Source organism: Trachemys scripta, chromosome 4 (assembly GCF_013100865.1).
Source record: "Trachemys scripta elegans isolate TJP31775 chromosome 4, CAS_Tse_1.0, whole genome shotgun sequence".
Classification (NCBI taxonomy): domain Eukaryota; kingdom Metazoa; phylum Chordata; order Testudines; family Emydidae; genus Trachemys; species Trachemys scripta.
Window position 1 is genome coordinate 133202957 of NC_048301.1, and position 26943 is coordinate 133229899.

At 54.1% G+C, this 26943-nt stretch overlaps 1 protein-coding gene across 4 annotated transcripts in view; it reads left to right on the top strand.

The window, feature by feature from the left end:
- The first annotated feature begins 3308 nt into the window (after positions 1 to 3308).
- The window catches only part of SYT7 (synaptotagmin 7), a 175251-nt gene continuing 151616 nt past the window's right edge, over positions 3309 to 26943 (top strand). For all 4 annotated transcript variants that reach the window (XM_034767622.1, XM_034767624.1, XM_034767623.1 and 1 more), the window contains exon 1: positions 3309 to 3495. In XM_034767622.1, the coding sequence (XP_034623513.1) occupies positions 3465 to 3495 (31 nt within the window). In that variant the 5' untranslated portion in view covers positions 3309 to 3464. The remainder of the gene's footprint in view (positions 3496 to 26943) is intronic.

Here is a 26943-nt window from a genome sequence, read left to right on the forward strand (position 1 = left end):
AGCCCCAGGGAAGTGGGTATGATCAGTTGGCAAACAAACTTCACTGAGTGCACTTACTGGAAATGTTTATATTTGGGTCCTGAAAAGTGGGCTGTTTACTGAGACTCCAGCCCAGTGTTTAACTTGTTATCGGAGATGGTGTGCGCATGGGGATCATAGAATCATAGAAGATTAGGGTTGGAAGGGACCTCACGAGGTCATCTAGTCCAACCCCCTGTTCAAAGCAGGACCAACACCAACTAAATCATCCCAGCCAGGACTTTGTGGAGGTGTATAGAACTGCCCAGTTCCGTGGTTTTTCCTATTATCCTTTTCTGACACAGAAGAAAGAGGGCTGGTCTCAACACAGTTTTTGTCCCACTATAACTATTTCAGTTAGCGGAGTGATTTTTGTTACAGATATACAGTGTGGACAGTTCTACTGGTATAAGGGTATCTGATTCTGGTATAGTTTATTCCCCTTCCTCTATAGGAATAAACTACACTGATGCCAGGCTCAGGTATACAGCTATAGCTGTCCACGCAAGGGGATCTGTACTGATATCACTATACTGGGATGGTTCAAGCACTACAGCTCTTTTATGGAGACAAGTCCTTAGTTAAGAGCCAGCATGAAGTCAAATCTCTTCAGAAAGAGAAATCTCTTCATGCTTTAATCTAAGCCAGGCGTGCAGCACAAATAAGGAAACAAAGCAATAAGGGAATGGAGAATAGTTTCCTCTACACAGCAGCAGCCCTGTCCATAGGAGACTGCTCTCTCTGTATTTGCTACTGAAAATCATAGAATATCAGGGTTGGAAGGGACCTCAGGAGGTCATCTAGTCCAACCCCCTGCTCAAAGCAGGACTAATCCCCAGACAGATTTTTACCCCAGTTCTCTAAACAGCCCCTTCAAGGATTGAACTCACAACCCTGGGTTTAGCAGGCCAATGCTCAAACCACTAAGCTATCCTTCCCACCTCACTAAGCTTGCCTCCTTCCCTGGAGGTCCGAGAGCACTTCTCCAAGCATCAGCTATTAACTTCCAGGAGGGTGTTGCCTTATTTTGTTTGAGAAGCAGGGGAACTGAGACCATTTTGGGTCCTGAAAGGAATGTACACTGTGCATAATGCATGCATGTGTGCACCTGTGCTTGTACACATTTGTGTCTCCAGATGTGTTGTTGTTGGGGGGGGGCACATCTGGGATTTCTGGTTCTAAAAGTGTGAGCCTTCACTACTTGAGCTAAGAGACCCAGCTCAAGTCAAGGTAGGAATAGGTTCATCAACCTTGGTCCCAGTCAATGCTAGAGAGGGACAGAGCGACATGCTGAGTGGCTGGGACACACGTGTGTATTGGTGGGTACGTGTGGGTTGATATGTGCATGTGCACACATCTTATGAGCTTGTGTATGTGGGCCCTGTTAGGGCACCTTCCCCTCAGAACATTTTTATGCCACTTGGTGCCACCTCTGATGCATTCCAAAGGCAAAGATGCAATTTTGAGAGATACCCGCACAAGCCACAAGGATGAGGCTTGTTTGGCAGGGCTGGCACAGAGCAGGGGTGAGCTCCAGAAGAGGCAGGCAACCACCCCAACCCACCCGTCATGAGAGACCTCTGGCAGCCATCATTGGTCTGGGGAGGGGGTATGAGAGCTGACTATAGTGTGTGTGGAAGGACAAGGGAGAGTCAGTAGAGCAGGCTTCTACAGCGGGCTGGAGAATGTGTTTACGTGCGCGGGGGGGGTGTAATATTGACTGACCAAAGTGGGCAACTTCTCTACCTTTGCTCCTGCCCAAACTCTCTTGGCCCTTCCTGGCAGGGACATGGGTTAAGGAGCATGATGGGCCAGGCTCATTTCCCCACTGGGGAGGAAAGGTTAGATCACTTCCTAGGGACAAGAAGTCCCTTGGAGCTCTCACATAGACTTGTGTGAGTGGGGATGGGGTGGGGGTTCTTGGCTCTCAGGGGCTGTTTCCTGTTGACGTCAGTTTAGCCAGAGCTCCCCTCCCTGAAACCCCCCTCCATACCTATTTATCAACACATTGCAGAGCCAATTTGCCAAACGTATTTCCTTTAATTTGCCATATGTGTTTTTCCATTGGATGCGTTTAGCAAATGTTAAATGTGCAATAAAAGCAGGGGACGTGAATTGTGTTTACCTGCTCTGGTGGAGTGGAAATGATATGGAGATCTTCCTCTGCCCCCTTGCAGATGGCTCCAGAACTCATTCAAGCAAGGCACAGAAATCCAACCCTGGCTTTACCAGTGACCGTGTGGATTAAGAAAGTCTGTGCTAGGGTCAAGACTATAAGATGATGCCCTCTGTGAATTCATCAGCAGGAAAAAACTTAACTGGATTTCTGTGCTGCCTGGAGTGGGCTCCGGGTACCCCCAGGGAGAAGAACCAGAGTAGGGTTTCTGTGCCCCCTGGAGAGGACTCTGGATGCCCCTGGGGAGAAGAACCGGAGTAGGGATTCTGTGCCCATGGGGTGGGCTCTGGGAGCCCCTGGGGAGAAGAACCAGAGTTGGATTTTTGTGCCCACGGGTCGGGCTCCGGGTGCCCCTGGGGAGAAGAACCCGTGCTGGTTTTCTGTGCCCCTGAGGTGGGCTCTGGGTGCTCCTGAGAAGAAGAATTGGAGTAGGGTTTCTGTGCCCATGGGGTGGGCTCTGGGTGCACCTGGGGAGAAGAACCGGAGTAGGATTTCTGTGCCCATGGGGTGGGCTCTGGGTGCACCTGGGGAGAAGAACCGGAGTAGGATTTCTCTGCCCGTGGGGTGGGCTCTGGGTGCCGCTGGGAACAAGGCCGGATCTAGGGTTTTGGCCGCCCCTAGCAGCCAAAAAAAAAAAAAAAAGCCGCGATCCCGATCTGCAGCGGCAATTCCGCGGAAGGTCCTTCGCTCAGAGCTGGAGTGAGGGACATCCGCCAAATTGCCGCCGAATAGTTGGACCTGCTGCCCCTCTCCGGAGGGGCCGCCCCAAGCACCTGCTTGCCAAGCTGGTGCCTCGAGACGGCCCTGCCTGGGAGAAGTGCTCGTGCCCGGTTCACACAGGTGCGGTCCGTTTGGGCGGGCATCGGCCCATCCACTTCCAGCTCCGGCAGGCGACTGCAATCCCTTCCAACGCCAGCAGCGAGCAGCAGCGGGCCGGGCGGCGCACACATACAGGCGCGCGCGGCGGGGTGTGGGGAGCGCGCCGGAGCCTGGCATGCCCCAGTGTGGACGTGAGTCACTCCGCGGAGCCCCTCGTAGCAGCAGCAGCAGCAGCAGCAGCCGCCGCCGCCAGCCAGGCTCCCCCCACATGCCGGCTCCCGGCAGCTCCGGGGCTCGGCTGCCCGCCCGGCTCCCCGCCGCCTGCGGCTGATGCTCGCTGCCCCCCAGCTGCCCCGAGCCCGCCCGTGTGGACCGTACAAAGCCCGCAGCCCGCGCCGCTGTCTGGGGACTGTCTTGCCCGGGAGGAGCCCGCGGCTACCAGGAAGGGACCATGTACGTAGACCCGGAGGCTGCCGGCAAAGGTAGGAGCCAGCCCAGCCCCCCCTGCGCGACTGGGTCTGCCGCGGCCATCGGGCTTCTCCGGGGCCCGCCAGCGCTCTGTTTGCGCCCCTGGGCGTTGTACAGCGCCGAGCACCGGGGCAGCGGCGCGACCCCCTGTTCGACCCCTGCTGCCCGAAGGGGGGCGGCGGTTGCGTCCCCCTCTCTCCAGGCTGGGTTTGGCCGGGGGATGCCCCCCATTTTCCCTCGGGGTAGCCCTTTGGCAGGCAGCTACTCCCCCCCCCCCTCGGCCGCGCTTTACGCGCACCTACTGCGCTCGCCCAGGTGCTGCTGGCTGGACGCGGCTGGTGCTGCCCTTCCGGGACTGGGTGCGTGGGGACGGCGAGGCTGCGGGAGCCTGCCGGCTTGGGAGCGCAGGGCTCGGCTGCTTAGTGGAACTTCTCTGTGCCCCGAAATGGGGAGCGGGAGCAGGGCACGGCCACAGAATGCGGCTCCAGCCGCCCCTCTCTCATGCATTCTCTTCTTCGCTTGCTTCATTTCATCTCCTCTCTGCTCCTATTCTGCCTCCTTCCCGTTCCTCCTCTGTCCCATCTCTCCTTCCGCCTCTGCTCCCATTCCTCCTCCTCCCTGTCCCCCCTCTGCTCCATCTCTCCTTCTGCCTCTGCCCCCTATTCCTCCTTCCCGTTGCCTCTCTGCCCCATGCCGCCTTTTTCCCGTACCCCCTCTGCCCCATCTTTCCTTTCTCCTCTGCCCCCATTCCCCCTCTGCTCCCATCCCTCCTTCCGCCTCTGCTCCCATCCCTCCTCCTCCTCCTTCCCCTTTCCTCTCTGCCCCATCTCTCTTTCCTCCTCTGCCCCTATTCCTCCTTCCCGTTCCCTCTCTGCCTTTATTCCACCTCTTTCCTGTACCCCCTATGCCCCATCTCTCCTTCCTCCTCATTCCCCCTCTGCCCCATTCCTCCTTCTGCCTCTGCTCCCATTCCTCCCCCTCCTTCCCATTCCCCCTCTGCCCCATCTCTCCTTCCTCCTCTGCCCCCATTCTTCCTCCTCCTTCCCTCTCTGCCCCATGATAGCTCTCCTTCGTCCTACTCCTTCTTCCTGTTCCCTCTCTGCCCCCATCTCTCCTTCCGGTTCCCTTTCTGACCCTCTCTCTTTTTCCCGTTTCCACTCTGCCCCATCTCCTTCCCACTCTGCCCCATCTCTCCTTCCCCTCTTTGCCCCATTGCTTTCCCATTCCCTTTGCTTCTCTGCCCCATCTCTCCTTCCCTCCTCTGTCCCATCTCCATCCCCTTTTCGCTCCTATCTTCCCCGCCCCATTCTGCCTTTCCATTTCTTTCCTCTCTTTGACGTTCTGCTCCCATTACCTCCTTCCTGTTCTCGGCTCACAATTTACTCTATCAGATCTCTGCTCCTGTTCCTCTCTTTCCCCATATCCCTTTTCTTTTCCTCTCCTTATTCCGCTTTTCCCTCTCTTCCACCCACGGAGCCGCCTACTTCTCCTTTCTCCATTCCTTTCCTCTCCTTCCCTGGGTTGTGGGCTTTCTGGAGTTTCCCAGGCAGGAGTTACAGTAGTTTGGGGGAGAAAGTCACCGCCACTCATTTCAAATGAGTCACCACCCTGCAGAGCTGCCTGAGCAGTGGCACCTGCTATTCCTGGAAGAAATAAACACAACACAAGCAAAACATTCCCGAGTCACTAAGCCAGTTTGAGAGCAGTCAGCCCAGAGTGAGGGGGAGGAGAGCCTCTCCATCTGGCTGGCTCTGGGGTCCTGCTCAGGCACAGCTTCCTGGCCTCACCTGCTCCATACCAGTCTGTCTTGCCCTCTGAGGACAGGGATTTTAGGAGGCATGTTGGCTGGTGCTCTTTGCTGATCTCATGCTCACAGAGAGCAGTTGGCCCACTACCCAGGAATCTGGGACATGCTGGTGTTGGGGGCTAGGACTTATGGCTCTCGGCAGAAGGGTCTGTTGCCAATGCAAAAGAAGAGGGAAGGGGTGTTGTCGAATGCAGTGTGGCTGGCTGGGGCCTGGTGTTATCTGCAGGGTTTGGTTGCTAGTAATGATGGGCTTCCAGGGGCATGAGGACAGGCTGTTTTCTTGAGATTTGGGGAGATCCAAGAGATGGGTGGAGTTGCGGGGTGGATTTGTCTTCAGGGGATTCTTCGGAATGTAGTCAGATTTTCCAAGTAATCATGATTCTATTTGAAGGAGATGCTCAGGCCTCAGCTAATTGGACCTGTAGGAGCTGGCAGACCCAGAACGTGGGTCCATCTAGCCCTGTATTCTGTATGTCCGTAGTTCTCAACCAGCGGTCGGGGCCCCCTGGGCGACCGTGAGCAGGTTTCAGGGTGTCCATCAAGCAGGGCTGGCATTAGATTGTCTAGGACCCAGGGCAGAAAGATGAAGCCCCACCGTGCAGGATTGCAGCCTGGGGCCCTGAGCTCCAGCACCCACGGATAAAGCCGAAACCTGAGCAACTTAGTTCCGTGGGGCCCCAGGCAATTGCCCTGCTTCCTACCCCTTAATGCCAGCCCTGGCATTTGTATGGAGAAAACAGTTGTGGTGGTACAGGTGGGCTGTGGAGTTTTTATAGCATGTTGGAGGGTAGGGGTAGGGGGAGGGGGGGGGCTCAGAAGGAAAGTGATTGAGAACCCTTGCTGTACGTGACCACGACTAGTACCAGATGATACCTGAAGTGAGCAATTATGGAATAACCTGATCTCCAAAGTGTCATCCCAGCTGCCTTAGATACTTACTTGACCCCCACCTCCATACTATCTGAGCACCTCATAGTCTTTAATGTATTTGTGCTCCCACCACGCCCGGAGATAGATGTGGCGCTGAGGCATGGAGAGCAAGTGACTTGCCCAGGGTCACACAGGAAGTCTGTGTCAGAGCAGGCATTTGAACCCAGGTCTCCAGAAGCCTGGCTAGTGCCCTAACCTCTGGACCATCCTTCCTAAAACCCTCAGTTAGTCTGACTTTGTCCTAAGCAGGAGAGTTTATATCCCTTCCAAACTTCTGATATTGTTTTTATAACCCTACCTAATGTTCTCATTAGCTGTGCAAACATGCAATCCTTTTGTGAATCATGCTAATCACTGACCATAATGATACAGTGTGGCAAGGAGTTCCACTGGTTAATCATGAGTCATGTAAAACAACATTTCTGTTTACCATTTTAAAATTTGCGGCCCTTCCGTTTCATTGGCTGGCCCCCAGTTCTCATCCTGTGCAAGGGTAAATGGGAATACCTGATCTACCTCCTCTGTGCCAGTCGGTATTTTCTATACCTTGATCATTCCCCTTCTTCAGTTCCTCTCCAAACTAAACAGTCCCAGTCTTTGCATTCTCTCTTCATATGGAAGTTTCCTATGTGTCTAATCAGTCCTGTCTCTGAATCCCTATGTTTCTGCTCGATCGCTTTGGAGACAGGGTCCCTAGCATGGCACACAGGATTCCATATGAGGATTCCATATTCCATTGTTTTACACGCTGGCGTTATAATAGTCTCCATGTAACTCTCCATCACCTTCCTTGTGGCCCATAGTGTGCTGTTTGCTTTTTCCACTCCTGCATACTAAGCAGAGGTCTCCATTGCACTATGCACAATGGAGCCCATGTTTTTCTCCTGAGCTGATAATTAAAGTTGAGCCCAGCAATGTGTGTGAGTAGTTCTTGCTGTGGGCCACTTCATTACTGCAGCCCCCTGTTCTGCCCTGGCCCCTTACCAGGAGATTGAGCCCCTGAATCTATCACTCCACCTGCCTCTGCCCCACTGAGGAATCCCACTGCTTGCCCCCAGACTAGGCAGCTTCAGCCTGAACAGCTCTAGGTTTGGCATCTACCTTTCTGTGTGGGCAACTCTCTCCCAGCCCCTGCGGTGAGCTGCCCTCACCACATTAATGCTCCCTAGTCTCCTCCCTGCACCACAAAAAGTGTGTGACCCTAGTCCAACGCCCCCTAGCTGCACTAATGAGGCTCCCTCCCCTACCCTGTGGCATTTGGGTGTCCAGGCACTAGTGCCCCCTAGTCCCAGCGCACCCCTTCTGTGAGCCCCTCCTCCCAACGTTCCGAACGGGCAAAGCCCCCTGTGCCCGCCTCAACCCCACCCTGAGACCCGCTGTCACCATGATCCTATCCCACTGCCTTCCACTGCACTAATGATCCTGCCCTGACCCCGGTTTCCCCCATGATTTATGGATTACTGTCCCATGCCCCACTGCTGGCCTAATGAGCCCCAGGTCATCCCAATGTGCTCACCCGTACCTGCCTCTCCTTGTCATAGAGACAGCCCCACCTTGGTCCTTGGGCTCTTGCGCGGAAGGGTAGATTTCGGGATGTAAAGATGCCACATGGAATGGAATTGAATGTCTGCCTTAAAACAGGGGGAGGGAGAGGGAGCCAGGTAGGGGCAATGATAAGGCAGCACAGATTTCCCCTCTCAGGCCCTGGACAAATATGGGTTATTTTGAGTGGGCTTGATCCTGCTAGGAGCAACACCTGGGGGTGCCAAGCATGCTCAGCTTCCACTGAAGTCTGTGGGAGTTGAGGGCCCCCAGCCCCTTGCAGGATCCAGCTCTGTATGATGTCTCTCTCCATTGTGTGGCCTGGAAGCAGGCCAGCCAGATACAGAAGCTATGACGGAAGGTGTGGCTTCCTCAGACGCAAGTTCAGCCAGAGCGCCAAGAAACCTAGCTCTGCACGGATTGGCAAGATGGGCCTTGCTGTGTGGGGAGACCAGCATGAGCGGCAATGGGTTGGTGCGAGACCTGGTTTAGTTCCTGTGCTGAAATCTCTAGTCTGAAAGCAATCACAAGGAGCAGTCTTTGGAGGAGTGTGTCCTGAGACAGGGACAATAGCTACAACAGCAAAAACAGGAGCAGCAGCAGAGAAATAAATACCAATGCCTGCACAGAACCGTGGCCTCAGATCTTGTTAGAATTCACGTATTACGCAAGGTGAGGCTACTGGATTGGTATGTGGATGGGCACCTCCCTGGACACTGGGGTGTGAGTACTTGTACGGAAGATATCCAGGAAACATAGAGGTGCTGCAGGAAATACTGTTGGTAACTCAGTAGATGCCACGTCCCCTCTGTCTGTACTTGTTCCAATGCCCCAGCCTGGTGCTAGGGGGCACTTTGCTGTAGGCGGCATCATCATCTGGCTGAAGTATGATAAAACCAAGGTGCTGATCACGTGTGGTCATTAAAGATCCCCTGACTGGACCCCTATATCCTGGTCAAACTTCCCCGCAGATGCTTACATCTTGCAAAAATAAATTCCTGTTCCACTTTCAATTGGAAAGAGTATCACCCTTCATTTCCTGGTGCAAATTTGTGTAATGTTGCTGTGTGCTGTTAAACAGCAGTTGCACCTCTCTCCAGAGGTGGCTACATTTCAGTGGTACAGGAAGCCTTGAGAGATTTGTGAAATGTAATTCATTATGACTTGTAAAATACTTTGGGATTTTTGGAGGAAAGGTGCTTTATAGCCCAAGGTGGTGGTATTAATTATTATCTAACTGTAAACAATCCACAGTCCAGTTAAACAATGGGAGGAGTTGGGAGCCATTATTAAGGGAAATAGTTTAGGGTGAAAAGAGACATTACAGGTATAATTCAAAGCAAGAACAAACTGAGGTGGTTTCTAAAGAGCTTTTCCAGAGGCCAAGAGTGGCAGAGAAGGCTCTTGCTCCGACTGATTGTGGCAAGGGATTGCGAGGAGGGAGCAGGGAGGTGGTCATGGTTTTGTGAGGTCTGGGGGATGGGTGATGCCACACATGATATCCAGCTTCCCAGGGGAGTTACACTTCCTATAGCACATCTGAGGGCTTGATCTCTTGGAAAAAGCGGATCAGCCTTAATGTCAAGCAAAATTTCTCCCACACAACCCTCTGAGTGAGATTTCTGCCCCCCACCATCCATGTCCTCCCCTCCCATCTCTTCTGTCCCCATGTAATGAGGCTCTGTCTCTTTCCATCTCAGCCTGTGGAGTGAGACTGCCCACCCCTGTCTGGCAGCGTGAGAATTTCTGATGCCCCCAGCACTTCTGGGAGGGCAGGTGCGGGGGCAATTTAATAGCGGCTGTCCCCCGTCACTGTGTGATGAAGGCCTGGGGGGTGGGGGATCAGCACCCCACATGACAGCGCCTCCTATGTCCCTGGGGCAGCCCTTTCCACTGCTCCTTTGGTGCCTCTGCTCCTCTGATCACCAGCTGCACTGACAGAGCCGAGCAGCCTGAGCGATGGCCCCTCACGACTTGGTGAATAAATAACCAAGCGCCTGCTGTTTTCTCAGGGGAGGGAGGAGCTCCTGGATCTGGGATAAAAAGGTCTGCCTGTTTGAGCGGCAGGTGTCGGGATGGCAGAGCAGGGGAGTGGAAGGGAAGGTGACTCCCGAGGGCTTGTGGTGCGGAGACAAAAGATGGGTTGGTTAAAAATAAGATGAAATAACATCAAAAAGGTTGTAGCCTGGGGCCCTGGTACAGACAGCACAATGGCCCTGAACTTACATGAGCAGAACAGCCGGGAAGGGAGCGGGGGCGGGGGGGGGGGGGGGTATGTACCGGGGAAAATCACCAGCGGAGAAGCAGACACAGAGCGAGGAGCTCAACCAGGCTACCAGCCATTCTGCACAGCGCTCTCCATCCCCTCCTTGGGCTGGGTGGCCGGAGAGGCCAAAGAGCCATTTCCATGAACAAGCCACCTTTGCTTCCCTTGGGCCTCCCTGTGCAGCTCTGCAGACTTGCGTCTGACTCCCCGCTACTCCAGGTTTGCCTCTCTGGCTGTGCTAGTGCCCCTCCATCCTGCCCCACAGCACCATCCTGCTATTTCTGCCCCAGCTTTCACTTCAGTTCTCTTGATCTAGGGCATCCTCTGTTATGTCAGGTCTGGCGCTGCTGATACATTTACCTGCATGTGTCTCTGCCAAAGCCCCAAAATCCAGCCCTACAGCATCCTCTGCTCTTCTGCTCCTGAGGTCCCTGCATCGGTTAGCCAATCCCCTCAATCCTGCCCTGTGTTATCCCTCTGCTGTTCAAGCCCTGGGCTCAGCCAATGCCCCTCCATCCTGCCCTGCAGCGCCACCCTGCTAGTTCAGTTCTGGGCCTCCTGTCCTGCCAATGCCCCTCCATCCTGCCCCACAGCACCACTCTGCTAGTCCAGTTCTGGGCCCCCTGGTTTCCCAATGCCCCTCCATCTTGCCCTGCAGCACCATCCTGCTAGTCCAGTTCTGGGCCCCCTGCTCTGCCAATGCTCCTCTATCCTGCCCCACAGCATTATCCTGCTAGTCCAGTTCTGGGCCTCCTGCTCTGCCAATGCCCCTCCATCCTGCCCTGCAGTTCCCTCTTCATGCCACCCCTGGGCCCCTCCAAAGCAGAGACCATACCAACTGTTGCCAGCTCCTGCAGCAGTGGTTTTCAGGCAAATTAAATCAAGACCCAAGGTCACATTTGAACTCGGATCTGCTGGGCTGAAAGGCCACTGTGTGAAACTGTTGCATTACGAGCTCCCTCCCTCCTCCTGCTGGCTTTTCTCTCTCTTCATCCCTCCCTTTCCCGCCTACTAGCTGTAAAATTTCTCCTCTCCTGCTCTCAGGTGCTGGTGCCTCCCAGAATAGCTCCCATGCCAAAGGAGGGGTGGGGAGAGAGAGAGACACACCCAGTGGTGACAGGTGAGATAAGGTTACTAAAATTAAACCTGCCTTGGCTGCAACTGCAGGAAGTGGAGTTGGAGGCGAGGGATCCTCAGACAGGAATATGCTCTGGCCAGGCCCAGAAACTGCACAGGCCAGCCCCAGTTTTGTTTCCAATGAAAGATGGGGCAGGGTGGGAGGAGAGTGCCCCCTCCCCAGCCAGGAATGATGAGTGTGGAAGGAGCTTGGGGCTGATTTCCGTGGCCTGATCTCGCAGCCTTCAGCCTGCCAGGGAGAGAGAGAAGGAAATGAAGACAGATGTAGATAATATCGCTGCCACCCCAAGCCCCCAGGGGCCCGGCTACAATATGTATTATGGATGAATTCAGCAGGGGAAAGGCTTTCGAAGAGCAGACGGCAGGGCTGGCAATAAGGGATTGTGTTCAAAAGGCAGAGACTAGAGAAAGCATAGAGTGGGGTGGCTTGAAAAGCCACCAGTTGGCTCAGCATGACCCGTTCCGGATTTAAAGGCAGGTGCCAGGATACTTATGGGGTGGATGCAAGCCCCTTCTGCCGTTGGGGGTGGGATCCTCACTTCCAAACAATGGGACTCTCCAACACTCCCTTGACCTCCTCATAAGGCTAGTCCCTGCCCTACCCAGCCTTCCCAGTTCCCTCTTGGCTTCATAGATTTTAGGGCCAGAAGGGACCATTATGATCCCCTAATCTGACCTCCAGAATCACAGTCAATTAAGTGTCACAGCTAAGGCTATAACCCACATGTCTGGCATTCACTTCCATGACAGAAGTGGGATAGAACCCAGGAGTCCTGATTTCTGCTCCCCACCTTTACCGCCAGAGAACTCTCTCTGCTGGATCCAGCTTCACAGTTCACCTGCTAGCCCACCCTGCTGCTGCCCATGGAGTGGGCTTGAGTCTGTGGGGCTCAAGGGCGGGCTGCAGAGCTCTCTGTCTGTGGCAATGCCCTGCTGTGCCCAGCAGGTGGATGAGGCAGGATTTGTTAGATAGTGAGAAGAGATGGACTTCCTGGAGCCTTCACCCCCCACCTCCTCCAAGGGAGCTCTGGGTAGGGGCTGAACAGACTTGGGGACTAAAGGAGGCCATGTGCTGAGAGCAGCGGAGTGGGGTGAAAGGGGCCAGGGAGAGTATTAACTGACTCCTTCCTTGACATCTCCCGTAATACAAACTCAGTCCTCCATGTTCAGCTCTTCTCATCAGTCCGTTCTTCCTCTCTTTTCACCCCCATTGCCCAGTCCTCCTTATCCATCTCTCCACTAGTCTCCCGTGTCTTCTCCTTTCCTCTCTTCCTGTCTCATCCACTTTTCCCCACCTAGATCTCGTCCTTACGTCTCTCACTCGCTCCCCCCTCCCCATCCCTTCTGTATTTCCCTTCCTACCTTTCTTCTTCCTGTCTATCCATCTTCCTACCACGCTCATCACCATGGTATCCGAGCACCTCTCTCCCTGTCTCTTGTTCACCCCCCCCCATCCAATCTGTCTTGTTTTCCTGGGACATCTGTGCGATTGGCTCGTTAGGGACGTCAGGAAGCCAGACAGACCGGCACCCAGGTGAGATGGCCACCGATGCTGCAGGATAAGAAGGAGGGAGACTGGAGGAGCGGGAGGGAGAGGTCACCTTGTGTGGAGTTAATGAGGTTTAAAAGGGAAGTGGCCAATCTCGCAAGAGGAGAGAAAGCGGGGGCGGCTGAGGTTGGGGGACTGAAATCGCCCTGCCTCTGCACCAGCTCAGGGATGGATGAATCTTTACTCGAGGATATAGACAAGCTCTGAAGCTGTGGGGAGGTATAACAGGATGGCTTGCCCGTTAAGGTCTGAAGGCCTGGGCCAAGCCAGCCCTAGTTACTAAGAAGGCACACCTCAGGAAAGATCACCTCATTCCCTATAAAGAGTAGCAGGAAGCTGCAAAGGGGGATGCGAAGAGAGGCCAGAGGCGAGTGACCTGATGTGTCTAGGAGCAATTAGGCTCTGGTGGAGGAACCTGGGACTTGGGGAGTGAAACCACAGGCAGGAAAATCCTGGGAATGACCTGATGAGGTCATAAACGGAGGAACTTGGGAACTTCAGTTTGAGTGTTTGTTAAATTGCAGCCCGGGACAGGGCCGGCTTTAGGAAGTGCGGGGCCCGATTCAAACAGTTTCGACGGGGCCCCAGCAGGGATGACTAAAAAAAAAAAAAACCACGTAAAAAAACACATGGGGCTTGTACTTACCGGTCGGTGCTCCTAGTCTTCGGGTCTTTCACTCGCTCCAGGTCTTTGGCGGCACTGAAGGACCTGCTGCCGAAGTGCTGCCGAAGACCCGGAGCGAGTGAAGGGCCCGCTGCCGAAGTGCCGCCGAAGACCCGGAGCGCCACCGGGTGAGTAAAAATTAAAAAGGAGCCTCTAGCCAGGGAAGGGATTCTCGGCTACTTCTTTCTCCCCTCCCCTCCGGCGGCCCTGCCACTGGGCGCGGGGCCCTCTTAGGTGCGGGGCCCGATTCGGGGGAATTGGTGGAATTGGCCTAAAGCCGGCCCTGGCCAGGGAGGTTTAGGTTGGACATTAGGAAAAACTTCTTAACTGTCAGAGTGGTTAAGCACTGGAATAAATTGCCTAGGGAGATGTTGGAATCTCCATCATTGGAGATTTTTAAAATCAGGTTGGACAAACACCTGTCTGGGATGGTCTAGATAATACTTAGTCCTGCCATGAGTACAGGGGACTGGACTAGGTGACCTCTAGAGATCCCTTCCAATCCTACGATTCTATGAGCAGGGACAGGTTTGGAGATGCCCATTAGACTGGCTCTTTGCAGGGGAAGAAAGCCTCGAACATGGCACCAGGCCCTCCCTTTGGATGCCTTTAGTAGGTCTCCTGGCTTCCCATTGGCCAAGGTGATGCAAGGGTCTGAGATTCCCCTTGTGGGAGATTTTGGTCAGCCTCTGCCAAGCCTGTTGTGGAGCAAGCCAGTGCTTTTCATGGTTCAGTGGGTGAGCCTCACCTGCCTTTGAGGAGTTCCTGAGATCCGTTTGGATGTTGCTGTCGATCCATTTGCTTCTGGTTGGGTCCTTGGGGATTCAAAACCTCATGCAGCGTTATTGTGAGCTATTCATCACAAGTGAGATGGGCAATTGAGGAGTGAAGTTTATTTGAGTGTCTGGCCTGGGCCAAGAACTAGCTGCAGGGTTCTCCCGTAGCTGATCCAGCTCCCCAAGAGGTGGTAGCTAGGTCGATGGAAGAATTCTCCTGTCGACCTAGTGCTGTCTACCCTGGGGGTGAGGTTGGCATAGCCACGGCTCTCAGGAGTGTGGACTTTTCATGCCCCTGAGAGACGTCACTATGGCAGTGTAAGCTCCCTGTGCAGACTAGCCCTGAGGTTATAACACCTCTGGAGAGGCACCACCACCTGGGGAGCCTCACATATGCTGGTTCAAATTGGACTCTCCAGAGGCCAACTGACAAAGAAAGGACTTTTGGATAAATAGTACAAGCTTGAACTCACTCGAGCCTTCACTCTGGTTCCTGATCTACGGACTGATCCAAATGTGTAACCACAGGAAAAACCCAGCTGTGGGGTTTGAAGGACTGACCAATACCAGAGCCCTGGGTTGGAGCTGGGGATGCCCTCTGGTAAGCTTTTTAGCATGTGTGTCAGTTCTTTTATGGGTTGTATGTGCTTTCTCTGTAATGCTTTTACCTTCAGAATAAATGTTTGCTTAGAAAGAGCTGTGTGATCACTTGTAACTGCTGGCAATACATTGGCCATAGCTCGCGGAGAGAGCAAAGGGCAGATGCTGGCCTCTTGGGCATCTGCCTTGTTGTGGACATCACAGTGTAGGCAGGGAACTGTGCAGCCTTAACGCTCCTGGTCAGAAGGGAGTGCAACGTAAGTCTCTGCCCATGAGAGGTGACGGCTGGGAGCCAGAAACCTTTACATGTATTCCCTCATATAGGGACGATGGAGGGGGAAAATATAGGTGCAGTTATCCTTAAAACTGGAACGCAGCAGCTCAGTTCTCTGCTGTTGGTGCTACTCTTAGATGCTTGGGACGGCAAAAATGCTAGAGCCGGCCCTGCCCTCATCCATTCCAGTGCAGGGTCTGTTCCACACCTACACCAGCACCACATCTAGTCTATTTCTCCATGATCTTAGAGACTCCCGAGTCCAACAGGTTTCTGTGGTCCCATTGCTGGTGCTGCGGTAAATCTGACCCACATCCCCTTCACGGTGGGACGGATAGATAGCCCTGGGTCGGGGGGCATTCGACTCCTTGGTTCCTCCCTCTATCCTGGTTATTTCTTGGGCCTGGAAGCCACTGGGGCTAACTCCTGCCCTCCTGAAGATCACCTATATAAATAGTGTGTAGGGTGAATAAAATGCTTTTGAGCTGAAACTCACCAGTGCCCACCTCCTTGCCTAGTCTAAGGGTCTATCCATCATATTCAGCACCTCCAGCTCCCTGCTGCCTTGTACACCACTAACCGGACCCTCTCCTCCATGGGTTTCCTGACTGCGTCTTTTTCTAGTTCCTCTCTTCCGTGTTACCATCGATGCATCCTCTTCCTCCTACCTCTTGGTACTGTTTCCCAGGAGTCTGCCATTCATCCACTACGCTTTCCCACTCAACTTGCACCCTATCCTCTCTTGTCACCTCACAGACCACTCTCAGATCCATCTCTGCAGCCCTGTACTCCCTGCCTAGGCCACATCTCTCTCTCTCTCTCTCTCTCTCTCCACACATCCCTAAACTCGCCCATGTCTTCATCAGCACTGACCACTCCTCCCTCCTGCCCATCTCTCAAGCCTGCGCCCTCGGGAAAATCCTTGACTCCTCCCTTTCCTTCTGTCCTCACATCCAGGCTTTCCCCAAACTCTGCTGCTCTCCCTCTAACCATTGCCCCTTCTTCTGGCCCCACTGCTCACTCCTCCTCTGTGCGCCCGCCTCTGGAGGGGTTGGTTTGGTGGTGGGGAGCCAGGTAGCAAGCGCCTTTATGTACCTGGTGACAGATTCTCAGCTGCAGCATGTGTCCCTGGTGACTGCAGTTCCCTCTTATCGGGGCCCTCAGAGAGGCTCCCCCAGCGCCCGCTGCAGCCTCTTAGTCGTGAGCTATTATGAGTCTATTACTCCCACTCCAAACTCTTGACAAGAGCTGGCTCAGAGTGGTGGATTGATTAGAAGCTGCTACTGTTGTTTTTTTAAAGGCCCTGACTGTCCTCCCGACCTGCTCCTCTTGGAGTCTCAGTGACCGTCCTGCTTTAAGAGATTCCTCCACCTTGTCTTGGATCTGTTGTGGATTGTGCCTTCCTGGGGGTGGGGTTATCTCTGCTGCATCTGTGGGACCCGGGCTTGCGGGCTTGGTGTTTCCAAGCCTGTGCTTGAGCATCCACACTTCACTGTAAACTTGGGTTTGCAGTTGCTGGACTTGGGTCTCACAACTGTGCAAACACATCCATACTGCGCTGTGCAGACCTTCTGACTCAGGCCTGCGGCTCGAGCTGCGTCCACACTGCAAAACGACAGAGCTTGCACCCAAGTCATAGTGGGACTCAAGCTCTGACCAACCCCATTAGTAGGGTCCTAGTACCTGGGTCTTGAGTGCTTGCTGACCCGTGTTAGGGTGGATGGATGGAAGTGGGGTTTGGGCTCAAACCTGAATAACAGCCTGGGTTTAGTGTGCAGTGTAGACAGGCCTAGGGTGTGCAACTTACTCCCCGGCCAGGGCTACAGAGTGGGGACTGTACCTTTTTCTGGGGTTGGAACATGGGGTAGGATGGGGTAGGAGCTAGACTTTTATTTGAGGTAATGGGGTATGGATGGAGCCTATTTCTGGGACAGAGACCTGAGGCACGGAGTGGGGTATCAGGGTGAAAACTTGGCTTTTATCTGGATGGAGACACAGGCCAGGCCTCGGTCTGAGTCGGAGCTGGACTAGGCCCTTTCCACAGGTAGGGCCATGGGGACACAGTTGGCTGGCTGGCCATTGGGGCTAAGAGAGGAGGGAAGTGTGTGGTGTTGCTGGTGAGGGGTCACTAGTGGTGCACAGGGTGATTTGCTTGCTGTGTGTATAAGTCTGGGGGCCACTGAATTTGTGGGAGACTCACAAGTTTGGTGATCAGGACACTTAGCAGGCACTGTAGAGAAAGAGAGTAACAGGAGACAAAGGGGCTGGGTGAGCTCATCAAAACTAGCCCCCCTTCACCAGGTCTTATTTTGCCTCCTGCTGGGAGAGGCTGAGACATGGATACCTACGAGCTCCCCACACAGTGTCCTAACCCCATTCCCTATAGTGCCCCCTGCTGGGAGAGGCCAGCACTGGGATTGTTTTCTCCCCTCATCTCCTCTCCTGTGAGAGTCTGGAAGTGTGTCACTTTCTGTCTCTCTTTCCCTGTCACTCAGTCACCCCAGCTGTGTGTGAATAATGGAAGGCTCCGAAGTGAAGTGATTTTGGGTGGTGGTGCAGCTCTCTCCCCTCTCAAACGGCTCTAAAATGGAAGCCGCTCTGGGAGGCGTCCTGCTGCTGGTGGCCACAGGCTGCCCCTGAAACAGTGCTGAAATAACAATGCCAGTGTGTGTAGCCATAATGCCACCCAGTGGCATAAATGTGCTGCCCCCGCTGCCAGCGAGGGCAGATGGAGGCTGCACCAAATGTTTAATGGCAGCCTGGGCGAGCCAGCCAGGGAGCTGGGAGAACGGTGGGGACTGCCCTCGCTGCATGGGTCACTGATTCCACACACTGCTCCCCATGTCCATGCTGGATCTAGCTCTCCCGCCAGGGCTGTACATGCGGTGCCTGCAGGGGACAGAGACAGTACAAGCCAAACAAGCTTCCCTGCTGGCTTCCAGCCTCCACGCTTGCCTGCATGCAGAGATGGTAATAGCACGCTGCAGCCAGAGAGAGATTCCATCCCGTGCCCTGGCAGGCCTCAGGGATTCCTCCCCCTTTGTTACTGGGGCATGCCAACCTGGGGAGAGCACCCCTTGCTGCTTAGAGGGAGACAGAGTCCCTGCTGTCAGACCCAGGCATCTCCTCTCCCCCTGCACTAGCCATTGGGATGGGGGCGCCCCACGCTTGCTGTAGGGTCAGATCTCCTTGTGCTCTTTCAGTAGAGCAGTGGTTCTCAAACTTTTGTACTGGTGACCCCTTTCACACAGCAAAATCTCTGAGTGCGACACCCCCACCCCCTCTTATAAATTAAAAACACATTTTTTATTGTTAACGCTATTATAAATGCTGGAGGTGAAGCGGGATTAGGGGGTGGAGGCTGATAGCCCGCAACCCCCCACGTAATAACTTTGTGACCCCCTGAGGGGTCCCGACCCCCAGTTTGAGACCCCTGCAGTAAAGGGCACTCAGCCTTCAAGAGTCACATTGATTAGGTGAGGTCTTAAAGCCCTGCTGCATGTGTCCCCCCTCCCATGCACTCCCAGGCTGGCAGGTGGGTGAGAAGGGGAGTGGGAGGTGGGGGTGAGTGGACAGATGTGTGTGAGCAAGCCGGTGGAATCCGTTTGCGCTGGTAGCTGTTTTTGTTTGGTCTTTGTATTTAAGACCAAAGAAGCTAACACCCAGGGTAAGAGGAAAAGTCAGCAAAGATGATGCAGCTTCTGGCTTTCTCATTTACAGCTTAGCTGCTGGAAGAATCTCAGGTAAGCACCCAATACGCACCATTTTATTAGCCACGCCGAGGCTCTGGCTAGGATTGGACTAAAGCATTTAGTTTATCCAAGAAGAGGTTAAGTAGGAGGAATTGGTGGCTAGGGAATTCTGTGAGAGAACTAGCAGAATAGCCCTTCAAAGGCATACATTACAGATCCTAGCACAGGGAGTGTGGCAGGGAAAGAAGGGCCATGGCTGGGCTGTTTGTTGAATTCAGATTATTCTCGCTTGCAAGAATGGCCCCTTGTGGGCTGTTGTAGCCAGGTGTAAATTAGAGCAGTCCCAATGCTGCTCTAGCTTTTGCAGAGGGCTAAGCAGGCTTGCCCCCCTCCCCATTTTCCTATGTGGAGCATAACTCATTTGGAAAGGAAAATCTGGTGTCAAACCAGCATTTGGGGAATGGGAGGAGGCATGAGTCCTGGACCTACAGGAGATAGGAAAGGGTCATAGCTCACAACTCAAGAGGGAAGGTGCCCCTAAAATATTGAAATAATCATCAGTCTAAATCTGAATTCGGAGTGCCTTACCCTTGGCCCTGCATATGCTGTTACAGGCACCGTTATGGCTAATAGAACTGCACGCACTCCTTGTTGCAAACCGATGGATCGTACAGCATTGGAAATCAATGTCGAGGCTGCATAGACCTTGCTGGCACGGAGGGTTAGAAGAGCTGGCCGGCCTCAGAAGAGCAACGCATCGTGTAGAGAGACTCTTGCGCTGTAGCATGCTGATCCGGATCCAGCGTTCGGATCTCCCAAAGCTCCAGTGGGATTGGATTTTTGTTTGTTTTGCTTTGGGCCCAGTGCTCATATCAGTGCAGTCATGGATTAGGTGAGTGCTGAGAGGTGTGGTCAGCTTGTGGATGTGCTCCACTGATCCCTACTGCATGGAAGCAGAACTGCTGAGTGTGTGACTCAGCCCTTATGTTATGCTGCTAACAACTATAGGAGAGTCTCCTTTAACTCAAGTGGGAGGGGCTTTGGGAGCAGGAGGGGCGGAGCTCTGTCCATGCTGTCATTGTGTGTACAATTCTAAGCCGCCATGGAGGCGTAGTGAGAGCTGTGAAATCCAAACTGGCCACAGTCTCTAATGTGTGTAACCCTTGAGTTTGGCCATATTGTTACAGCTTTCAGTGACAGTGTAACCCATCCGACACAGCACTGACCCGCACAAAGGACTGTATCTAGCATAACAGGTGTGTAACAATATTACCTAGCTCTTAACTAGCACATTTCTTCAGTAGATCTCAAAGCACTTTACAAAGGAAGGTCAGGATCGTCGTCCCCATTTTACAGGTGGGGAAACTGAGGCACAGGGTAAGGAAAGTGGCATGCCCAAGGTCACCCAGCAGGCCAGTGGCAGAGCTGGAGATATATCCAAGCTCACCTGAGTCCCAGTCCAGTGCTGCATGCTCTAGGCCCGTGGTTCTGAACCAGTGGTCTGGGGACCCCTGGGGGGCCACAAACAGGTTTCAGGGGGTCCACCAAGCAGGGCCAGTGTTAGACTTGCTGGGACCCAGGGCAGAAAGCCGAAGCCCTCCCATGTGGGGCTGAAGCCCGGGGCCCTGAACCCTGCCACCTGGGGCAGAAGTCGAAGCCTGAGCAATTTAGCTTTGCCAGCCCCACCGTGGTGTGGGGCCCTGCGTAATAGCTTTGCTTGCTACTTTCTAATGCCGGCTCTAGCTTTTATATGCAGAAAAAAGTTGTGGCACAGGTTGGCCATGGAATTTTGATAACATGTCGGGGGGTTGGGGGAGACTCAGAAAGAAAAAGGCTGGGAACCCCTGCTCTAGGACACACTGCCTGAACTTTATGTCCCAGGTGTATTGCACAGACAATATCCGATCCAGTGCAGTTATCTAGAACCAGATACATCAATCAGGCTCTTATTTAGGTGCCTCAGTGAGAGCTGAGCTGTTTTGAAACCCTGGCCCTGCTTGTGGGTGCTGAGCCCTTGAAATCTGGCCTTGAGCTTTTGTGAATCTGGCACCATTGTCTGCAGAGTCTGCCTGCTTCCAAGCCACGCCTCTCGCTATCCTCGCACTCCTGAATGTTAGGAATGGTGACATTATTACCAGACAGTCTGTTACCTTCCTTCCCACTCTGTGCATGCTGCTGTCCCAGGGTGTGTAAGGGAGGTGGGAGAGGAAAGGGCAGTCTGGTCCCTGGGGGGTGTGATCAAAGGGGAGGGGGAGCGACTGCCCTGCAAGGCTTAATGGGGAGAAGACCACTTGGCCTGGGATCTGTGAGTGAGGGGGCACAGGGAGTCGACCTGTGATTCAGGGAGGAGGGCAGAGGGCTGTGTGTGGTCAGCAGAGGCGGTTCCACATCTGGGAGTGGGTATGGGATGTCTGGGAGTGCAGTGGGGCAGGAGCCCTGCACAGAGTGAGCTCTGCTGATTGCAGACAGGGGTGGGAATCAGGCTGGGATCCCGGGGGGGGGGGGGGGGGGGGGGGGCGTGTCCATGTGGCTAGGAAGGGCTCTGAGCATGTAGGGGGAGCGTGTGTCTGGGCCGTGTCTCCTCCTCTGGCTGCCCTTTAACGAGCACAGCGGTGCGGAATTGCTGCCTCTCTCCTGCAATCAGCACTGCTCCTGCCCAGCAGCAGCCACTGCGAGCCCAGCTGGGGGCTTGGCTGCCTGCTTGCCCCTGCTGCAAGGTACTTGAGCAAGGAGCTTGTCCAGGAGCATTTCCTCTGCCCCCCATGCCCAGGTGCTTCTCCACAGGGGTGGAGAGTGAGGGGATCAATTCTTGACAGGTGGAAGCTGCTGATGGCCTCCCACACTGGCTGAGCCCGTCTCCTGGGGAGAGTAGCAATGGTAATCATGAGTCTATGCCAAGGCCCCTGCCAGCTGTGCTCTGAGTCCTGGGATCCCTCTGGCCCAGCAGAAACCAGAAGATAGGGACACTCATGCCTAGAGCTAGTTCCCTCACTCCTCCCCAAGCACTCCGGTCTAACACCTGCGGGAGGTCGGGGGGTGAGGAGAGTCCCTGGCTGGAGCACAGGGGGTGGGCTTCTGCTCCTGCTTTGTTACAGTCAGTGTGTGACCAGGACCTCCCCATGCCTCAGTTTCCCCATCCAGTTAAAGAGGGGTGCTATCACCGTAACAGAACTCCTGTCACCCAGTGCTTCACAGTTGTCCCTGTGCTCCACCTTGTGTTCACCCATTGTGTGGCTTCTCTGTTCCCGCAGGGATACAGTGCTGCTCTTCCAAAAGCACAGGCGCCTGCATCTACCCCATCAAACGAGAATCTCCATTCTCTGGCAGCAACATGGGGACTTGAACATGTGGGGAATCAGTTCCATTTCCATCCAGTAGGGAGCAGTGGTGCCTGCCAGCTTATTACCCCATTTGCCTCTTTCCAAGGGTTGCTGTGAGGCTTAATCCACAATGCGCTTGGAGATCCCTGGTGGGAAGGTGCTACAGGCTAGCAAAGTGTTGCTGTACACTAATAAAGGGGGGGCAGGGTGCGTATGTTTGGCCTCTACCCCCAGTGTCAGGTTGAGGGCAGCTGTCCCCATTCCGAGCCTTGCTACCCTGAAGAATTCATTCTGGACAAAGCCTTGGACTGCATGGCGTAGGAGACAATCCCATGCTGGTCTCTGGTTCTCTGTGGGCCTCTATGAAGCCTAGCCCTAGGGTATTGCTGGGGCAGGCGCTCTCGCCTCTCTCTCCCCCCCAAGGACCCGGAGCTTTGGCTGAATCTGAGTGCTTGCAATGGTGCCGTGCTCTAGGAACGAGGAGAGTGCAGTGGTAGGGAGCAAACTGGGGGAGCTGGCTGCTTTCTCAGCTGTGGCTGTGGGCGGCTGTCATGCGGCTCACTTACTGTGTGGTGCCAGCTCTGTGCCAGCTGTGGGAGCGGCACCAGGTGCTGATTTTGCTGGGCTAGATGCACCTCACCATTCCTGCCTGATTCCGGTGACATCAAAGCTTCCACCAGTGCCTCCAAGCAAAGGTCGCTGGGTTTGTTTCTCTGACTCAGCCTGGGCTCCCCAATCCCGCTAGCTGGCAGCGAAGGGGCCAGGGCTGATTAGAGACTCGGCAGTGACCCCTGAGCCAGAGCAGCACTCTGAAAACCCTTCTGTGGTTTGCTTAAGTGAAAACTAAAAGGCACCACAGACCCGAGGAAGGGGGCTGGTTAGTGTGACGTCAGGCTTTCTCCTGATGGGCAGTGCGGCTGGATCACAAGGTGTCCTTGTGCTGTGCCAAGTATTCTCTCTGTGCCCTGGACGCAGCAAAGGAGCATTGCCCCCAGCTGAAGCAGCTGGCCTGCGTTATCTGAGCACCTCCATGCTCCACACAGCATGGAGAGTTCTGAATGGGGGAGTGGAGCGGGGATCACAGGGCTGGTTTAACATCACTTGGGGGGAGGGGTGCACATACCTGAGGGGGAGGAGAGAGAGATGGGTGTGCATGGATGGATAGGCAGATGCATATGGGGTGGAGGGACCGGCAGATAGGGTGACAACACAGGACACTTGTTGCAGAACGGTGGGGTGCAGAGGGGTGAGTGTTGATGGGAGCCCTGGTGACGGAGCTGAGCCTTGGAGGTTTTGGGCAGTTGGGTGTAGGAGGTAGACAGAAAGGGCAGTTGCTATTCCTCCTTCTTCCCCTCACCCCCGCTTTTCTCCCAGCACCCTTGACTGCTGTCCTGACCCTGTTTTCCCAGGCTCTGTCGATCACTTCTCTCTGCTCTCCCATGTCGCTACACTGGTCCCTCCCTTGTTTGTTTTTTCTCTTCCCTTCAATTTTCAAGCCTGTCCTTCCTCCAGTGCTTGCTGCCTCTCATGATCCCTGTCATTCAGTCTTCACCTCCTGTCTGTCTGTCTGTCTGTCTGGGGTTTGATTCCACCCCCACCCCAGGGAAGACCCATTCTGATGCTCCCGCCCTCTCTGGTCCTCTCGATTGCGGGGTAAATGGGAAAGCCCTGTTCCAGTCCCAGGAGAACACCCCTGCTGGGCAGCCCCAGGGGAGTCAGTCCCTTTGCAAGCCCCCTGCACACCCATTTGCTAGTGAGGCACATGTGTGCCACGTCCCTGGTACAGCTGCTGTGTCCCCTCGGCTGCAGAACTGTGTTTGAAATTACCTGAGTGGTGAGGACAGGCTGTTTGAAAGTGACACAAAGAGACATGTGGGAGCTGATGCTGGGCTTCCTGTGGGCCTGCCAGTTGCCTTGTCAGCCTGCCTCTCTTCCTGTTACTTCCTCAACAGGCACAGGGGCCTTGGGGGGGGTCGCATGTGTTCCCTGCAGAGATCCATTTCAGGGGCCAGCACCTGCATTTGGGGTCACTGCCCTGCCTAGAATCCGAGGAAAGGCTGGGCTGGGCCAGGACTAGGCTCCTGCAAGGGTCATCACCTGGCCTGGCCTGGATCGCAGTGGCCTGGGGTGAGCCTCCCTCCCGTTCAGGCTCAAGGGAGTGCCAGTGCATGGCAGCTAGTTAGCAGAATGGCATGTGCTGCGACTGCCAACAGGAAGATCTCACTGTAGGAGAAATGGCTCAGGGGCTGGGAGGGGCCACTTTGTGTCCTGGGTGATGATTGCTCTGGGTGCGGCTGGTTAGAAATACTCTCCTGATCTGGCTTGGCATGTGTGTGTACGTGAGTGTGTGTTAGACTGCACTATTGCGTAGGTGTATTCCAGTGTACATTGTGTGCACACTGTGTGTAGGGCTGGGTTAGGTGTGTGTGTAGGTGTAGGAGTTCACACTTGCTCCTGGGGGAATTCTCTGCCACTGCGTATGCGCAGAATTTATGTCCCCCGCAGATTTTTTTGCTTCCACACAGAAAAATGTCTTTCTGACGGGGAAGCAAAAGGAAGCCACAAGAGCGGTCATGAGACCCTCCCCAGCAGTATGTTTTGGGTGCCCAGGGCAGCCAGCAGAGAGGTAAATCACTGTGGGGCAAGGGGCAGGACTCGGGAAGACCTGGCAGGTGGTTCCTACCCTGCGCCAGGCTCAGCTGCTAGTCCCGGCTGGGCTGGGGAGGACAGGACTTCCTCTTCCCCTGTATGGCATCCAGAGCTGTGTCAGACCCACTCCCAGATTTCTACCCTGGCTGTAGGAAGCTTACAAACTCTCCCCCCCCCCCCCCCCCCCAACGCTTCCCTCTCCCACAGCTGAGGAGCGATGGGTGCAGGATCACTGTACAGGGAGCTGCTTCCCCATCCACCCAACCCCCGTGCATCCGGATCCTTGTATCCAGACCCTCCTGCTGAGCCTCACCCCCCCAAAACACCTAGAACCCCCGCAACAAGCCCCTGTGCATCCAGATCTCCCTGCACCTGGATCTCCCGCTGAGCCGCCCACACCCAGATTGCCCCACACAGAACCCTCTCAACTCACACCTGGATCTCCCCACACTAAGTCCCTTCACATTTGGATTCTGCCTTGCTGTGCTTGCCTGCCCACACCTGGTGCACCCAGCAAGGAGGGGCAGGGCCCTGGGGTGTTTCTGGGGCAGGCCCTGTCCTTGCGCTGTGTCAGGGTTGGGTGAGTCTGTGTCCTGGGGCGGAGATGCACAGTCCTCTTCCACCTCTGTGCAGCCAGTGGCCTGTGCTCCCCAGTGCCATGCTGGAGCCTCCACATTTATTTGACAAATAAAATTTTCAGAATTTTAAAATATCGTGCACAGAATTATTATTTTTTTGGAGCAATTTGTGTGTGTGTGTGTGTGCGTGTGTGTGCAGAATGCCCTCAGGGAACAGATGGGCAGGATCCCCTGGGAGAATAACATGAAGGGCAAAGGGGTCCAGGAGAGCTGGCTGTATTTTAAAGAATCCTTATTGAGGTTGCAGGAACAAACCATCCCGATGTGTAGAAAGAATAGTAAATATGGCAGGCGACCAGCTTGGCTAAACAGTGAAATCCTTGCTGATCTTAAATGCAAAAAAGAGGCTTATAAGAAGTGGAAGATTGGACAAATGACCAGGGAGGAGTATAAAAATATTGCTCAGGCGTGCAGGAGTGAAATCAGGAAGGCCAAATCACACTTGGAGTTGCAGTTAGCAAGAGATGTTAAGAGTAACAAGAAGGGTTTCTTCAGGTATGTTAGCAACAAGAAGAAAATCAAGGAAAGTGTGGGCCCCTTACTGAATGAGGGAGGCAACCTAGTGACAGAGGATGTGGAAAAAGCTAATGTACTCAATGATTTTTTTGCCTCTGTCTTCACGCACAAGGTCAGCTCCCAGATTGCTGCACTGGGCAGTACAGCATGGGGAGAAGGTGACCAACCCTCTGTGGAGAAAGAAGTGGTTCAGGACTATTTAGAAAAACTGGACGTGCACAAGTCCATGGGGCCGGATGCGCTGCATCCGAGGGTGCTAAAAGAGTTGGCGGGTGAGATTGCGGAGCCATTAGCCATTATTTTTGAAAACTCATGGCGATCGGGGGAGGTCCCAGATGACTGGAAAAAGGCTAATGTAGTGCCCATCTTTAAAAAAGGGAAGAAGGAGGATCCAGGGAACTACAGGCCAGTCAGCCTCACCTCAGTCCCTGGAAAAATCATGGAGCAGGTCCTCAAGGAATCAATTATGAAACATTTAGAGGAGAGGAAAGTGATCAGGAACAGTCAGCATGGATTCACGAAGGGGAAGTCGTGCCTGACTAACCTAATTGCCTTCTATGATGAGATAACTGGCTCTGTGGATGAGGGGAAAGCAGTGGATGTGTTATTTCTTGACTTTAGCAAAGCTTTTGATATGGTCTCCCACAGTATTCTTGCCACCAAGTTAAAGAAGTATGGGCTGGATGAATGGACTGTAAGGTGGATAGAAAGCTGGCTAGATCGTCGGGCTCAACGGGTAGTGATCAATGGCTCCATGTCTAGTTGGCAGCCGGTTTCAAGTGGAGTGCCCCAAGGGTCGGTCCTGGGGCCGGTTTTGTTTAATATCTTTATTAATGATCTGGAGGATGGTGTGGACTGCACTCTCAGCAAGTTTGCAGATGACACTAAACTAGGAGGCGTGGTAGATACACTAGAGGGTAGGGATCGGATACAGAGGGACCTAGACAAATTAGAGGATTGGGCAGAAAAAAACCTGATGAGGTTCAACAAGGACAAGTGCAGAGTTCTGCACTTAGGACGGAAGAATCCCATGCACTGCTACAGACTAGGGACCGAATGGCTAGGTAGCAGTTCTGCAGAAAAGGACCTAGGGGTCACAGTG